The sequence below is a fragment of the Mercenaria mercenaria genome, chromosome 9, assembly GCF_021730395.1.
Source record: "Mercenaria mercenaria strain notata chromosome 9, MADL_Memer_1, whole genome shotgun sequence".
Taxonomy (NCBI): Eukaryota; Metazoa; Mollusca; class Bivalvia; order Venerida; family Veneridae; genus Mercenaria; species Mercenaria mercenaria.
In genome coordinates, this window is record NC_069369.1 from 48,459,733 (window position 1) to 48,478,502 (window position 18,770).

General features: G+C 36.0%; 1 protein-coding gene across 1 annotated transcript; it reads left to right on the forward strand.

Annotated features, from left to right (window-relative positions):
- The first annotated feature begins 1,196 nt into the window (after positions 1–1,196).
- Positions 1,197–8,362, forward strand: LOC123547064 (uncharacterized). The gene is made up of 4 exons (XM_045333833.2): positions 1,197–1,331; positions 5,990–6,044; positions 6,531–6,632; positions 8,008–8,362. Exons 1-4 carry the CDS (start codon positions 1,251–1,253, stop codon positions 8,100–8,102), a joined length of 333 nt encoding a protein of 110 aa, XP_045189768.1. The 5' UTR covers positions 1,197–1,250; the 3' UTR covers positions 8,103–8,362.
- Positions 8,363–18,770: the final 10,408 nt, after the last annotated feature.

An 18,770-nucleotide genomic window follows, 5' to 3' on the forward strand; every position in this document is an offset into this window, starting at 1 on the left:
TTTAATTTGTAGACAAGATAAGATGCACGTTTCCCTATATGTTTTATATAGTACATCTGATGAATGTTAAAAAAAATAGACATGTGTTATGATGACGATAAAATGGTAAGATGTTTTAGCTTTTTTATTTTTCAACGATAAATGAAATGCAAAAATATGTTCTCCCTAAGTACACTTTATCACTAATTAAAAGTATATTACTCTTGTCAGTAAATATAAATACGCTCAACAGAGTCATATTATTGTCGCGGTGCTTGCAAACAATCTCTCGACGCTAAACGCGGACTACGAAGTGGAATGTAACCTTTAAAATAACGTATTTATATTATATAAATTACTGCCAAATTCATTTTTTTCTAATATATTCTGGTTGATGTTTAAATGCAATATAAAATAAGTATCGACATAAATCTAGTGCATGGCCTGATAGCGACAACAAAAGTGCAATGCACGATTTGGATAGGTGATTACAGTGCTTAATGGTATAGCGGATAGCTAACTAATTTTTCCTGTGTTCCAATTCAAAAAACCGAAATTTAGTAGTTTTTTTTCTGTATATCGGACAGAAAACAGCTATATTTTTCAAAACATTCAGCTTTTAATAGAAATTCATGTGGTTTTTTTTCTCTCCATGTCATTGTTTACATATGCGCTGATTTAGGGTGTACAGTTTTTTTCCATTATTAGTTTAAAATCCACATCTAAACAAACTTCTCAATATTTTTTCACTATAAATCAGAATAATAATGAATTACCTTTTCAAAAACATTCAGCTTTTTAAATTTTTATCAAATACTTTTCATTCACTGACGTTTTTTTACATACACACTGATTTAGTCAGTAGAGGATAGCTTCAATTTTCATTTGATGACATATGAAAAATAACACAACAAGCAAACATTTAAAATGTATGTCAGAATGTCTGTCTGCATGCCAGTAAAAGAATGATATAAAAATTGATACAATAATTCAAGTCTAAATATAAAATTTATCAACCTGTCCTCTATACCCTAAAATCCGCTATACCCTAAAGCACTGTATGATGATCATATTGTTTTTCTAATTTTCAACGGTATGATGTTTAAAACATCAGTCTTAAATCATATCATTTTCATTATAAGCGAAAAAAAAAAGAAAAATAAACCTTCTTGACGCTTCACTTTGCTTCTTGTCGCTTTTAAGTGAGATCACCAATTTTCACGTTTTATGTTCATCACGGAGACACCGACCTGACCTTCATTGCAACAATCATGCCTTGGGGAACGCGAGAAAATCCCTCTGTCAATCCTATGACAAAGTTGGCTCCAAAGGCACCTTCGTCTTTAGTTAGAGTATGCATATATCTTCCTTAATTTCATTTATTTAAAATGTCAAATGACGACAGAATGTACACTACTGTCGCAAATTTGTTGTAAATTTTCCCCACCCACAAATAAAAATTTCAGTAGATCTATCTTCTTCCATGTCTACATCTTTCAAAAATTCTCAGGGTTTTTTTTATCAGGAGGGGAAGGGGCCCAGGCTTGTGATTTGGGAAAATAAGCTCTATATTTGGGCAAACAGGCTTCGATCTTGACGGTAGCCCGAGGCTACCAGTTTTTCAGACTGACTACCGAATTTCCCAAGCTGGGTAGTCCGTCGGGCTACTAAGTTTTCAAACTTGTTAATAATAAAAGCGTGAAATTTCACCGATTTATCTGCTGTTTCCTTTTAAATGACAACGATATTTTCGGTCCGCATAACACGAAAATTACCTGGATTGACTGGAATTTACCCGAGAATCGTAAAGATATCAAAACGTCATGCCAGTAATTTTCCATTCAACGAGCACGTGCGACCTATCGTATCGCCGTTACTTAATTTTTATCGGCAAGTACACAAAAACGCTTGTAGTGCATTCATTTTTTAATATAATCGCTTCAAATTTTCAGCCCCGCTTTAGAAGTAATACAGTTTGACTTCTATAACGATCTTAATAAGATGTCGACAGAATAAAGTAGGCAAAATTTCATAAAAACGATCAAAGTTTCTTACAATTGTTTGTAAAATTTCAAACAGCGCGATCTTAATTATTTATTTATTTCTAAAAGTAAATAAATAATACATACTATAGTCATAAAATTCAGACTTTTGACAAGAAATTACTAAAACCAGAATTAAAAAATCTTAATTAATGAAAAAGCGGCGGCAATTTAAATACATCGTGTAAAACAGGTTTCTGCAAGTGCGGATGAATAGGTTACGGGACCTCGTAAATAACGTAAATAATATTGTTTGACACATTTACCAGTCAGTTTATACGGGATATTGCACATTCGCTTGAAAAAAAAAGAAGAAACCTTTTTTTATTGATTTCTTCTCAGCAGTTTAAAGAACCGAGGCCGTACGATCAGACAGTGATGTGTCACATGGCGCGAAAACATGACGTAATGCCATGACAATCTCGGGCAATTATACCGCTTTGATCTCCACTTCAGATGTCATGATACCGACACACTTCTTATAGGTCTTCGAGAGGGTTTTAATTAATAATGAAAACAAGGCCAATTACTTGTTTAACAACAGAATAATTACCGATAATTTTTTCGCTTTAAACACGGGTGGGTTGATGATGATTATCGACATATTATTGTGTCCACGTCGCCACGGACTGTGATAATAGGCTAACATTTACTTGATAATAGTGCTTAAAAAGGGAAATACCGACCTACCGACCCTACTTTTTTTTTTGGCCATACCACCAGAAACACAACGTTTTTGGTGGTGGGGGGGTGAGGGGGGGCTAACCTGCCTGATCCATTATTGCATTTAAATTTGAACAGCTACACTATATTTTAAAGGCCCTGGCTAAAAAAGTAAGTTTTAGATGGGTAGTGCAAATTTGAACCCCATGCCTGGCATATAACTAGATACTGGTATAGGTCTTACTTTTTTTCTACAGTTTTCTCCCATAATTTCTGTCTGCTAGTTTAAGTTACTTGAATATTGCAACATGTTTTCCACTTACATTTGCTTAGCCTGCTCATGGATAGTGTGAGTAGGTTAGTTGCCTACACTTTAAATAACTGAATGTTGAATCAAGCATAAACTAAAATACATCATATTTATAAACAAAATGATTTCGGGCAATTAAAAATGTTTTCGGGCAAGTGGTTTTCTTAACTTACTTGCCTGAAATGACAAGTGCTGAAAAAAAATTAAGGCGAAGACTGTAATATATTTTTCTCTTTTCCAAAACAGGACTACCAGAAACGTGGTCGGGCTACTTGATTTCACAAGTTGGTAGCCCTGCTGGCTACCAGCAAAAGTAGGTTAAGATCGAGGCCTGGCAAAGGGGAATAAAAAATGGATGTGTCTAGTCGTCCGGTAACTGGGCGCCTAGCCTGCGTTCTAGTCGTCCGGTAACCAGACGACTAGCATTTCCCCTGGCGATTTTCTAGTAGTCTGGTAATCGATTTCTCAGTGAATAAGCAGTGTTCTGGTTTAATTTTACCTGTTATTTATTTAAGATAACTCGCCAATAGCGGGTCACTTTCTAAACTTTTAGCATATAGTGAAGAATGTTTAGACTTTCATGATATCTAAACTTACTAACACTTAAAACTATTGCTCACATTAATATCAATGTTTGATTTATTTGAATCATTCTTTTATGTCTGAAGTTATGATGAAATATGTATACCTGTCTGATTTTACCAATAGGGGGTCGCTTTTGCCAATAGGGGGTCACCTAGTTTATCTTTTTTTTATCCATTTGAAATTTGTCTTTTTCTGACAAAACATGACTGTGGTATTAGAAATAAACATTTCAAGACAGAATATAATGAGAGATAGTATGTTTACATTTCAAACAGGAGATATTAAGTCAAAGAATATAGCACTAGTTTTCACAGTTGTATTTCTATGCATAATTAGCACCACCTATATCTAAAACTAAAATCAAAATATTCATTCATGGAACCTTATTTATTTATCTAGATTTGCCAGTTCAAACCAGTACAACATCAAATCAACCTTTGATTTGTATTTTTAAGCGAAATAAACAACCTTTTGATTATCCCTGAAATGGGTGATTCACTATTGGCTGAATGACTGCCTCTATTTGATGGCACTTTTTTTCATCGAAGTCAATCTAAAATTCATAATCATATTATTCCTACGAAAGTGTGCGTTTCACTCTTTAAAATGGTACCAAATTTGTGTGGTTTTATCTAAGAAATTGTGAGGTATGCTCAAAAATATTCTACTTTGAAGAATTCAAGAGTGCTAAAATCCAAGTCATGAAACATGGTTGCAAGAGCTATCTACTCATGGAACTCAAACTCATTAGATTAGATCCGTCTTCTTTTGTCTAATAATTGCTAAATGATAAGTTTATATAACTGGATACTTAAACATTGTATACTCTGATATGTTTAAGAGAGATCTATTCACATTTTATTTTCAAGTGACCCGCTATTGGCAGTGATTCTCTATTGGCGAGTTGACTGTATCTGCAAACAGAAATTTGTTTGAATACATACCAAAGTGTATTTTTAATCTTCTCGAGAAATTTACTGCCTTTTCAGCCGATAAAACGGAATTTTGCAAAAATCAATAATGACGAAACGAATAGAAGCGGATGATTGTGTCGTTGTCATCTTGCTCTATTATTAGATGAGCACCGAACTATGCATTGTGCATTATAATGTTTTCTATTTGTTACTGCGCTGTGTAGTTTTGACCGTTTCCGGTCAAACTAATCAATCGTAGGCCCAGCGAAATTAGAATTTGGAGACTTGAACTCAAATACAAGTCAGTGGCTGGATATATTCCGAAATATTTAAGATGTTTAAGATATGAAAGATATCAGGTGTCTGCTATGTACAGTTTTCAAAATTAAAAATGCATGAAAAACAAATATTTTCTTTGACTAAATTCAAGGGGATGTGAAAAAATGGTGCTTTTCACTATTATTTTTCGCATGCTTAACATATATCCATAGCATATATAACTTCTGTTAAATGTAAAACACTATCTTTCATGGAGGAAATTACTTACTGTCTCTTCTTCAAAGTCATATAGAAGTTACGTGACATTATCAAAATAATATTTGTACACTTTCATTTACTTATTTAATTGTGTTATTTGGCTTATGAATTAAGTCAAATATGAGCAAAAAATGCTAACAGTGTTACTGCAGAACTTCACAATCATCATGTATACATGTGTCTTCAGGGATATAAAACTACGTGTTAGCATCAAGTCCCATAATCTGACATGCATTTTGGCCAAATTATGCCCCCTTTTGGACTTAGAAAAGTCTGGTTAAAGTTTTGCATGCAAGTACATATAGCTATATTATTATTTAGAGGCATTATTTTAGCTTTGAAGGGTGGCCTAGTGGTTATGGTCGCTGACTTCTAATCACTTGCCCCTGATCGATGTAGGTTCGAGCCTCACTCGGGGGCGTTGAATTCTTCTTGTGAGGAAGCCATCCAGCTGGCTTACGAAAGGTCGGTGGTTCTACCCAGGTGTCCGCTCGTGATGAAATAATGCACAAAGGGGCACCTAGGGTTTTCCTCCACCATCAAAGCTGAAAAGTTGCCATAGATTAAATAAATAAATTTAGCTTTCAAACTTATTTTTAGCTTGACTGTTCGAAGAATAAGTATTTAGCTATTCTTCTCACCATGATTTCAGAGTCTGTGTCACACCTTAGTTAAGTTTTCTTGTACCAGTCCACATTTTGACAAAACCTTTTGAGATAAAGCTTTGAAACTTTCAACACTTGTGTACTGTCACCATGTCCAGTTTTAGGCAAGAGTACATAACTCCATCAATTTCAAGGATTTTGGTTGAATTATGGCCCTTTTTAACTTACAAATCTTGGTTAAGTTTTTCGCACCAGTTCATATTTTGTGTAAACTGTTTGACATACGGCTTTGAAACTTTTATCACATGACAATTACGTTGTTCTGTAGACCTAAACATAATAATTTTATTTCAGACTACCCGGTATGCTGCTCTGGTGTCGGGAATTTTGTATGGTGCATGGAGGTTACGTAAGTGCCTTTAATAACTGTTGAAGTTTAATGAAATATATGTTCTGATGAACAAGTATTTGAGTAATGTGTAGTATAAGTCTTGAGGTTAAGCTGTGTGCTTAAAATATTTTGATAATTCAAAATAAATAATTATATCTGCGAGATTATGGTAGAGGAAGTCCTGCATGCAGTCGTTGACATGTTACTTGTTCTCAAAACTTCAGTCACTAAGAGGGCCTCTAGAGACTATTAGTTTGATCCCAGAATGAGGCAATGTTTCTCTTCTATTGTTGTTTGCACTGTTGGTTTCTTTGAGGAATTGTTAGCCGGTTAATAGAACAAACCAGTGGCAGTATACTGTTGAAAATGGCAACACATTTAAAAAAAGAATTAACAAGACATAAAATATTTTAAAAATTCAGCTGTTACATGTACGTACATTGTATACACTGCAAGTTGCCTTCAGAAAAGTCTGTATCTATTTTATTTTCATTGACTTTTCAGAAAATTTGGCACCAAAGCAACAAGCTTTATATGATAAAGAAAAGGTCTACTTTGATTTTGTGAAGGCAAGAGTTGAGAGATACTGGCAAGACAAGGGTGAACGTAAGTTGATTTGAATCTTAATTGTCTACAGAATGAGATAAGGGCTACTTTTTTTTACAGTAAATTGTAAAGTTCTGTAATATGACATTTGTATTAGGTAGGGCATAGACAAGTACTTGAGTATTTGCATTAAATCACTGCTGATACTTGTTGTTTGACCAGTTGAATAATGTTATTAAAATACAAGAAGCAGTTGTTAATTACTTGGAAGATATTTTCAAATTACACATATAAGAATATACATTCCATTTCTGAACTTATAGACCTTTGACTTTTATGCTTCCCGAAGGGTGAGCATATAGTTGCCACTTTGTCCCTCCGTCTGTCCGTCCGTCCGTCACACTTGTCCGGAGTATAACTTGAAAAGTATTAATGGCATTTGATTGAATCACATAATCATAGAGGCCATTGAGAGAAAGTGCAGTCTGAAACAATCATAACTCTACCTTACCTAGTTTTTGAATTATCTCCCTTTATTATACAAAATAAGGCTTGTCCGGAGCATTACTTGAAAAGTATTAATGGCATTTCATTGGAACTTCACAAAATGATGGAGACCATTGACGGGAAGTGCATTATCAAAGAACCATAACTCTACTTTACCTAGTTTTTGAATTATCTCCCTTTATTATACAAAATAAGGCTTGTCCGGAGCATTACTTGAAAAGTATAATAATGGCATTTCATTGAAATTTCACAAAATGATAGAGGCCATTGACAGGAAGTGCAGTGTCAAAGACCTATAACTCTACCTAGTTTTTGAATTATCTCCCTTTATTATTCAAAATAAGGCTTGTTATATTATAATAATGGCATTTCATTGAAACTTCACAAAATGACAGATTAAGCACATGCATCGGGGAGTATCATTCGGTTTTACCAATTCCTTGTTCTCCTTGCTTTCCTTGTGTTGGTTTATGCTATGGCATGAACCAGTAACCTTTAAACTATACAGTTCTCATGGATAATTGGACCTAGTTACCCAATCCCCAGAGATTCAAAGTAGATTAAAATAAAAGGTCAGGACTGATAAATGTATAACATGAATTTGAACTACCAATAAATGGCTGTGAGTGTACTTGGTCAACTTCAAATATTTCTTTTAAAGTTAGTTTGAAAATAATTTCAGAATTTACAACTTCTAGCCGAAATCACCTTCCATTGGCTTGATTATAATGACACTAGCCCTCTGAGCATAACACAAGACCATTACGTTTGATGTTGAATGTCAACAATTCTTCAAGTTGCATGCAAAATCATTGTACTGTAACTGTAGTGAACATCATTTATATAAAACACTGAATTCAATACAGTTTAAATAGGGGTTATTTCCCATGAACATCTGTATCAAATAAATGTTGTTATTCTTTTACAGAGGATATGATTGATCTGAAGAGAGAATCCGACGGTCTACCACCATTAGAAATAGCTCCATTAGACAGACCACTTCTATTAGGTGATGATAAATAGATCAAAACTGTGATGAAAAACTCAGGTTTATGTGACGTTTTAAGCGTAGTGAAAAAGTGCAAATTACAAAAGATTTACAACAGTTTAAAAACCAGACAAAAATATCATTTCATAATGCAAGAGTGTCAGAATTTACTGGTTGGTAGATTACTACAATATTCGTGGATCAAGCCTGAAAAATCTTGTCATGCAGTGTTTGGATTAGTTGTTTGAATGATATGTAATTATTATTGAATAAATAGAATTTGTGAGAAAGATTTTATCTACTTATAGTTTTGTTGTTATCGAGTTTTATTATACGCCCAAAGGGACGTATTATGTTATAGCCCTAGTGTCTGTCTGTCCATCCGTCCGTTAGCAGTTTCGTGTCCGCTCTGTAACTCTTGAACCCCTTGAAGGATTTCGAAGAAACTTGACACAAATGTTAACCACATCGAGACGACATGCAGAGCGCATGTTTCGGATGGCTTGCTTCAAGGTCAAGGTCACACTTAGGGGTCAAATGTCATATGAGTTTGTTTTGTGCCCGCTCTATAACTCTTAACTGCATGAAGGATTTCAAAGAAACTTGGCACAAATGTACACCACATCGAGACGACATGCAGAGCGCATGTTACGGATGGCTTGCTTCAAGGTCAAGATCACTCTTAGGGGTCAAAGGTCATGTGACTTTGTTTTGTGTATATTGCTGTGCATTGCGGTGTTCTTGTTAGCTCACCTGAGCCAAAGGCTCGTGGTGAGCTTTTGTGTCCGTCGTCCGTCGTGTGTCCATCAACATTTTCTAAAAAAATCTTCTTGAAAACCACTGGGCAGAATTACACCAAACTTCACAGGAATGATCCTTGGGTGGCCGCCTTTCAAAATTGTTCAAGGAATTGAATTCCATGCAGAACTCTGGTTGCCATGGCAACTGAAAGGAAAAACTTTAAAAATCTAGCATCATCTAGTGTTCCTCTACCAAGATTGTTCAAATTATCCCCCTAGGGTCAAATATGGCCCCGCCCCAGGGGTCACATGGTTTATATAGACTTATATAGGGAAAACTTTGAAAATCTTCTTGTCCAAAACCACATGGCCTAGGGCTTTGATATTTGGTATATAGCATCATCTAGTGATCCTCTACCAAGTTTGTTCAAATTATCCCTTTAGGGTCAAATATGGCCCCACCGCGGGGGTCACATGGTTTATATAGACTTACATAGGGAAAACTTTGAAAATCTTCTTGTACAAAACCACTTGGCCTAGGGCTTTGATATTTGGTATGTAGCATCATCTAGTGGTCCTCTACCAAGATTGTTCAAATTATCCCCCTAGGATCAAATATGGCCCCGCCCCGGGGGTCGCAAGTTTTACATAGACTTATATAGGAAAAGAAGTTTAAAAATCTTCTTGTCTGAAACCACAACACTTAGACCTTTGATATTTGGTTTGTAGCATTGTCTTATGGTCCACAACCAAAATTGTTCAAATTGTACCCCTTGGGTGAAAAGAGGCCCTGCCCTGGGGGTCTCAAGTTCTATATAGATTTATATAGGAAAAAGCTTTAAAAATCTTCTTGTCTGAAACCATGTGACCTAGGCTTTTGATATTTGGTATGATGCATTGTCTAGTAGTCCTCTACCAAAATTATTCAAATTATGCCCCTGGGATTAAAAGAGGCACCGCCCTGGGGTCACTTAGTTTTTATGTGAGTTATATAGGAAAAATACTTAAAGAAATCATCTGATCCTATTTCCAAGACTGTTTAATTATAATTACCTGATGACCCCAAGTAGTATGATGTCACTTGACGGTGACCTTGACCTACTGACCTACTTTCTTGTTTTTTAAGATACAGCCTTGAAATTTTGATGACATACACAGTTTTGCACACAAATCGTAAAACTGAATTTCATTGACCATCACTGTGACCTACTGACTTTCTTAATATTTTATCATCAGTTTGACATTTGAAACATGTAGGTCATCTTACTCAGGTGAGCGATCCAGGGTCATCATGACCCTCTTGTTTTTATTTGGCTGATCCCTTTTTTGTTCACTTTCAATATTTTTTTTGAATTTCTTCCCTTTATTGTTCCAGTCCTTTAGGCTTCAACAGTCAAGTTCTTTAAATTTTGCTCCCATCTTCTGATATTATCCTTCAGGCATATATTGCCCCACTTGGCGGAGCTCTTGTTTTCCATTGTCGTGGCCTGGGAGGCATTTTGAGGGTCTAAAGTCATGTGAGATCTGATCTGGTTTATAAATTTCATATGCATAGAGTCATTATACTCCCGGTGTCCGTCTGTCTGTCAGCAACTTCGTATCTGCTCTGTAACTCTTAGATCCCTTGAAGGATTTCGCTGAGAAACTTGACACAAATGTTCACTGCACTGGGACTAGGTGCAGAGTGCATGTTTGGATGTCTCACTTCAAGGTCAAGGTCACACTTAGGGGTCAAAGGTCATACGAATTTGCTTTGTGTGTATATTGCTCTGCATTGCAGTGCTCTTTTTTTTTTTTTATTTGGCAGATCCCTTTTTTGTTCACATACATATTTTTTTTTGAATTACTTCCCTTTTATGTTAAAATAGCTTATTTTGAAACTTTTTTATTATTGGCTGTAGGGAAAAACCGAGACCACTTTTCTGTGGTGCAACATGGATGGTACGTCCAATTTTTATGTGTATTTTGACATATCTTTACGTGGTAAGGATTTTTTATTCATAGAATAGTAGAGCTATTGGACTCGCCCATGCGTCCGCGTCCACATCCCGATTTGGTTAAGTTTTTGTATGTAAGCTGGTATCTCAGCAACCACTTGTGGGAATGGATTGAAACTTCACACACTTATTCACTGTGATAAACTGACTTACATTGCACAGGTTCCATAACTCTGTTTTGCTTTTTTACAAAATTATGTCCCTTTTTCGACTTATAATTTTTTGGTTAAGATTTTGTATGTAAGCTGGTATCTCAGTAACCACTTGTGGGAATGGATTGAAACTTCACACACTTATTTACTGTGATAAACTGACTTACACTGCACAGGTTCCATAACTCTATTTTGCTTTTTTACAAAATTATGCCCCTTTTTCGACTTAAAAATTTTTGGTTAAGGTTTTGTATGTAAGCTGGTATCTCGGTAACTACTTGTGGGAATGGATTGAAACTTCACACACTCATTTACTGTGATAAACTGACTTACATTGCACAGGTTCCATAACTCTATTTTGCTTTTTTACAAAATTATGCCCCTTTTTCGACATAATTTTTTGGTTAAGGTTTTATATGTAAGCTTGTATCTCAGTACTCACTAATGGGAATGGATTGAAACTTCACACACTTGTTCACTGTCATGATCTGACATGCACAAAGCAGGTCCCATAACTTTATCTTGCTTTTTTACAAAATTATGGCCCTTTTTCAACATAGAAATGTTTGGTTAAGTTTTTGTATGTAAGCTGGTATCTCAGTATCCACTAATGGGAAAGGATTGAAACTTCACACACTAGTTTACTGTCATGATATGACATGCAGTGCAAAGGGTCAATAACTGAACTTCGCATTTTACAAAATTATGCCCCTTTTTCAACTTAGGAGTTTGGGGTTAAATTCTTATATGTAAGCTGGTATCTCAGTACCCACTAATGGGAATGGATTGAAACTTCATACACTTGTCCACTGTCATGATCTGACATGCACAAAGCAGGTCCCATAACTTTATCTTGCTTTTTTACAAAATTATGGCCCTTTTTCAACATAGAAATGTTTGGTTAAGTTTTTGTATGTAAGCTGGTATCTCAGTATCCACTAATGGGAAAGGATTGAAACTTCACACACTAGTTTACTGTCATGATATGACATGCAGTGCAAAGGGTCAATAACTGAACTTCGCATTTTACAAAATTATGCCCCTTTTTCAACTTAGGAGTTTGGGGTTAAATTCTTATATGTAAGCTGGTATCTCAGTACCCACTAATGGGAATGGATTGAAACTTCATACACTTGTCCACTGTCATGAGCTGATAAGCACTATGCAGGTTCCATACCCTATTTTACTTTTTTACTAAATTATGCCCCTTTTTCGACTCGTATTCATTCAAGCGACAATGCTGTTGAATAGTCGAGCGTTGCTGTCCTCCGACAGCTCTTGTTTTTTTGTGGACTTAGAATTTTTTTTAAATTTCTTTCCTTTGTTGTTCCTGTCCTTTGGGCTTCAACAGTCAAGTTCCTTAAATTTTGCTCCCGTTCCTTAAATTTTACTCCCATCCTCTGATGTACCCCCTCGGGCATATATTGCCCCGCTTGGCAGAGCTCTTGTTGTATTATTTATTTGGTATACTAGGTGTTTTCCTCTTTGTCACATGCAAACCAATGTCCCTGTCAGAAGTCAAGGTCACTCTTAGAGGGTAAATGGTCAGTTTTGAGCTTGTCCAGGCTTCAACTGACATGCATGAAGCAATCATTTGGCAGAATTTGCCTGAGTGAGAGTGCAGCAAGTGCAAACCTCAGATTCCTCAAAGGTCAAGGTTAGCATGTTTTTCTCTATCAAATTAAGTCAGGTTTGAAACTGGCTTAAAACACCTCCAGGGCTATATTGGATTTATACATGTCTGTTCATTTGTCTATCCATATGTATTTGTGTCCTTGTTATGAATAGCAGAACTCCATATCTGCTCCATATCTTCTAAACCCCTTGGAAGATTTTGATAAAACTAGTATGAAATGTTTTCCTCATCAAGACTGTGCAGAGCGCACAATTACCAGGTCCAAGGTCAAGATCATATTTAGAGATTAAAGGTCTGATAGCTTTATGTCTGCTCAATATTTCCCAAAATTCTTCAAATATTCCATTTACCTGATAAAAACGACATGCAGAGTGCATAACCCAGTTCACTACGACATAGTTCAAAATTGTGTCGCTCCATATCTTTTAAATTACTGAAACAAAACTAGAATCAATCCTTAGACTCATCAAGATGGCATGCAGAGCACACAAGCCATGTAAATAGGTCCAAGGTCAAGGTCACTCTGTGGGGTCAAAGATGAACTAACTCAAATTTGTTACTGCTCCATATCATTAATCACTGGAAGGATTTTCATAAAACTAGCTTCAGTTTTTCACTTCATCTAGACGACATTCCCAATGCACAGCCAAGATAATTGGATTCGTGGTTAAGGTCACTATTGAAGACCAAAGATCATGACCATAATATTGTACTTACCCTGTATCAAAGCAACATCTGGGGGTATTAATTACCTTTAGTGATAGCTCTAGTTTTGAGTAAAAACTAGACCACTAGCCTAGGGTCAGATCAATGAAAAACAAACAGTTTCTCCTTGCTCTTTATTAAACTTCATCAACATTTCTGTGTGAAAGGTAGGTCGAGTTTAAAACTGAATTTCATGTCATAAAATAGGTTACTAGGTCAATGATAGAGAAACTTTTTAACACTGGAGGCCATATTTTCTATGTGATGTTCATAAAACTTTGTCAGAATAGTCTATGATATCTAGGTCAAGTCAAAAGTTGGTTGCCTAGGTCACTTTATTAAATCATAGAAAACAGTGGCCACAGTTTCTGCCTTGTATTCATAAAGCTTTGTCCGAATGTTTGTCCCTATGCATGAATCTAGGTTTTAAAACTAAATTAAGTTTAAAACTGAGTTACATAGCACTGATCACTAGGTCAGATCAAAGAAAAACCTTATTAACACTTGAGCAGCTACATTTTCTATTTGATTTTCATAAAAAGCTGTTTGGGATATTTGTCTTTATGACACGTAGGTCAAGTTCAAAACTGGGTTACCAAGGATGTTAAACTAGGTCAATATGTCAAGTTCTAGAAAATCCTTGTTAGCACGTCTTCAAAGGCCATTCAGAGGCATATTTTGTACTCGATCTTCATAAATCTTTGTAAGAATGTTCCTCTTTAGTAACATGCACGTAGAAGTCGAGTTTGAAACTGGATTATGCAAGCCTGAAATAAGTCACTAGGTCAGATCATAGAACCTTATTAACACAAAAATTGCTACATTTTCTACTTTATCTTCATGAGATTTGATTAGAATGTTTAAAGTCTAGGAGAAATTTTGTCTGGTCACTTTTATTGGAGCGGGGTGTGGTGGTTAATGTGGGGAGCATGATAAACTAGTACTTGGAGATAATATGAAGATAACAGCCCTATAAGCTGTGTAACTCAGGTGAGCAGTGTAGGGCACCATGGTCCTCTTATTATTAAGAAATCATGTACAGCAAGTTACCGACAATTTTTGAGAAATTGAACATGAGGTAACATAGTTGTTGACATAAAATTAGTAAATGGAATTTAAGACATAATATATAAACCTGGCCTGTAAAATTAGCATTCATTTCATTTTGTCTCACTTTCACAATCAGTCTCTCATTAAGTTTTAAAATTTTGTAAAACCATTTCTAATCTGACATCTAAACGTCTCCTACCTTAGGACAGATTGTGCAGAGCAAAGGATCTCGCTTATCTGTCTGTTAGTTACATATAATGTACACTCCCTCGTGTCTGCTCCAGACCTCGTCATTCACTAGGGGTTCCCCTCAACATGTCCTGCACAATGTCCAAACCCTTAGCTGAAAAGTCAATAGCATGCTAGGAAGACAAACGTCACAATTTTAAGCTCAATTATATGAAGTATGCAGAGAGCTATCCTACTCGAGTTGGCGTTTGCGTCCTTCCGCGTCAACACCTTGGTTAAAGTTTTTATGCTCTTTCTCTTTATCTCTGTAATAACTATATTGATTTGCTTCAAACTAACAGTTATTCCTCATCATCACCCACATCAGACCGCACAAGGGCCATTACCCTCGCACCAATATTTATGAATTATGCCCCCTTTTTACTTAGAATTTTGTTAATTTTGAGGGCATTGCAATTTTTACTATATCTCTTATATTGATTCAGACTTAATGTAATTGTTCCACATCAGAACCCACATAATTTGACACAAGGGCCTTCACTCTGGCACCAATATTTGATGAATTAACGCCCCCCCCCCCCCCCCCCCCCCCCCCACACACACACACATTATTACCGCGGTATAAAATCTCCCACTTGAACACCTCAATCTCCCACTTTGGAAAGCAAAAACTCCCACTTGGCTTTCAGAAAAAGTTGGGATGTCTGCCCCCCCCCCCCCCCCACACACACACACACTTTTACTTCAAATTTCTGGATAAAGTTTGATCCATTTTCAGTCTATTATAATGTAATGTAACACATGTGTACCTGAAGTTTGTCTTGAAACACAACACATTACGACAGTTCTAACATTTTTATTTCTTAAGACAGCGATGCACAGTTAGTTATAAATGTTCAGTCTAATTTCACAGGTATTATCAAGGTTCAGTTAGGCTTTTAAAACAATTCTGTTTACAATTCTATAAACACAATTTCTTAGTTATAAATGTACTTCAGCTTATTAAGTTTCAGTTCATGAGAGCGGGACGACATGTCCCTTAGCCCGTCACCTGGGCACCTCTACCGAACAGAGAATATATTGAGTATACACAGGATAATACACTCAGGAAAACATTGCAGACACATTCTTCAACTTCCGTCAACTTAGTAATTAATTAACGGATGTTTTACACCCCGAAGCTACTGCAGTTTTGACAGTTTTGTAACATCTTATTACATTACAATAACCAAACAGATTTGACTCAAACTTAAAAGTAGTTGTTCCAAGTCATCATCTACTTCATATGACAAGAGCCATAACTCTTGCATCAAAATTTCATGAATGATGCCACTTTTTACCTAGAATTTCAGGTTAATTTTGACTCAAATCATGTTAAATGTACAATAGTTCTTCCACATAATCATCATCATCATAATGACACAAAAGCTATAACTCCTGTCCCCTTTTTATTTGAAATTTTAGTTTAACTTTATGCCTTTTCAGCAAAATCTTTGTTGTTACTGAATGATTTGTTTTGGGTTTAACGCCATTTTTCAACAGTATTTCAGTTATGAAACGGCGGGCAGTTAACCTAACCAGTGTTTCTGGATTCTGTACCAGTACAAACCTGTTCTCCGCAAGTAATTGCCAACTTCCCGACATGAATCAGAGGACGAATGATGTCAAACACAATGTCTTTTATCAAATCTTACCAGAGAACATAAGCCCAGACCAGGGATCGAACTTGCGACCGTGTGATCCAAAGATCTGCGCTCTTCCAATTGAGCTAAGCGGGCGGGCCTGTAACTGAATGAATTGGATTACCACATCATTACCCACATCATATGACACAACATCCATAATGCTGGCACCAATGTTAAAAGTTATGCCCCCTTTTTATTTAGAATTTCAGGTTCGAATTATGATGCTCTTTTGATTCAAGCTTAAAATAGTTGTTCCATATGTTACCCACATGATATAACACATGGTGCATTACTCTTACAGAACTTTTCTGTGAATTATGACCCTTTTGTACTCATTTAATGTTTTGATAACTTTTCCTCTCTAACTCAGTTATTACTAAATACATTTGACAGGGACTTAAAGTATATTCCAATATCTTCATTCACATTGAAGTCGTTAACCACTCCAGTGACAGCTCCAGCTTCCTCCAATGTGCTCAGTTTCACATATCAAGCATTGAAAAAGTTGAGCAAGCTGTATCTTGAGACAGCTCGTTTCCCTCTCCGCTCTATAACTTAGTCTATAAATACTAATTTATTTTAGGCCGATAGTGAAGCAAGTTCTACAACTTATATTAATCACTCTCAACACCTAAGTCCTGATGGAATCTATCGCCATGAGGGTGTGAGAGGAGGCCAGTATCCCTGTTAATGCTGAGCACCAAGCAAGAGAGCTACTGGTACCATTTTTCCTGCCTTTGGTATGACGCGGCGGGTGATCGAACCCACGACCTCCTGCACTCGCGCCATAACTGGACCATACATGATGGGATTTCAATTAATCCCCTGCCTTTTGGGTAAGGGGAAATAAGTTATGGTCTCTGCCTGTGCGCCCTTTGTCAGGAGCGTAACTCCCAGCAATATTGAAGAAATTTTGTTAAAACTGCACAGTATGACAGAAGCCATTAAGTGGAAGTGCAATGTACTTACTTGATAGAATGTCTCCCTTTAGTAAATTTGCTGGAAACTTTTGAAAGAAATTCATTTGAACTTCACAAGCATGGTGAAGAACAGTCATGGAACTGCAATGTGTATTAAAATCATGCTACAGACCAAGCTGGATGAAAATCAATCAAGCAGTTCATGAGAAGTTGTCTAAATGTTTTTCTATTTTAAACTCTAGCAGTCCCTTAAAGAGGCCACCCTTTGGACAAAATTGGGAGAGGACCTTATAATGATGCTACTGATGTAGTTTGATGAAAATCCATTAAGTGATTCATGAGAAGAAGTTGATTAAAGGTATTCTATATTTAACTGTTAGCAGTCCCTAAAAGGAACTAATTGCTCTTATGTGAATAAACTTGAAAGGGGACCTTGCGAGGATGCTACGGACCAAGTTTTGTAATGATGTTAGTAGTTTCAGAGGAGAAGATGTTTAAGTAAAAATGTTGACAACGGATGACAGATGTCAGACCATCTGCCTATACTAATAGCTCACCCTAAACCTTTGGTTCAGGTGAGCTAAAAATTAATAATGAGACAACATTTCATGTGCAACTCGCAGCTTTGGACCAAGATAACACTCAGAGGTCAAAGGTTAACAGGCTCTGTTTTGTGTCTGCTCCATAACTCTTCCATCCATCAAGGGATGTTAATACTTGGTACAAATGTTCCCATAATGAAACAATGTGTCATGCAAAAGACTTGGCCCCTAGCTCAAAGGACAAGGTCACACTTAGATGTCAAAGACTAAGCTTGAACAGTTTGTAACTGTCTTACGCACGCATGGGTTTTCAAGTAAACATTCAACATATCCAGCTGATGTGTAACATGGACTCGGTGAATTTATAAATAATTTATAATTTATATCCCCCGCCAAAAAAGTTGTCTTGTGAACGAGGGTACTATACTTTGAAAGATATTTAATTTCCAGATATACACATGTTATGTTCAAAAGAACCATGAAACAGTTACTTTATAATATGGAATTTATAAATTTTAAAATCATTAAAGGGAAATAACTCTGGTTAATGAAGTGATCATGACGAAATTGCATGCACCACTGCCCAATAGTGGTCTATATTTGTGTAAAGTTTCATGAAGATCCATCAGTTGGTAATTTATATACAGTAACAGTCAAAAGTCCCGGTTTTTTACCAAATCAAGGAGAAAACTGCTTTTATTGGGTCAAGGGGGATAATACAATGTGTGAGCAAAGGTCATGTGCTAATTAATAATTATGTAAGGTTTGGTAATTCTAGCTGAAATACTTTTTGAATTACAAGCAATTTCAATTTTTTTTTTTTTTTGCAAAGAAACCAAGGGGAAAAACTGCTTTTACTATGTCAAGGGGTCCTTTGAAGGGGGATAATACTATATGTGAGCAAAGGTCATGCGCTAACGAATAATTATGCGGGGTTTGGTGAAGTGAAATACTTCTTGAATTATAAGCATTTTCAACTATTTTCAAACAAATCAAGGGGAAAAACTCTGCTTTTACTGGGTCAAGGGGGATAATACTAAGTGTGAGCAAAGGTCATGTGCTAATTAATAATTATGTGAGATTTGGA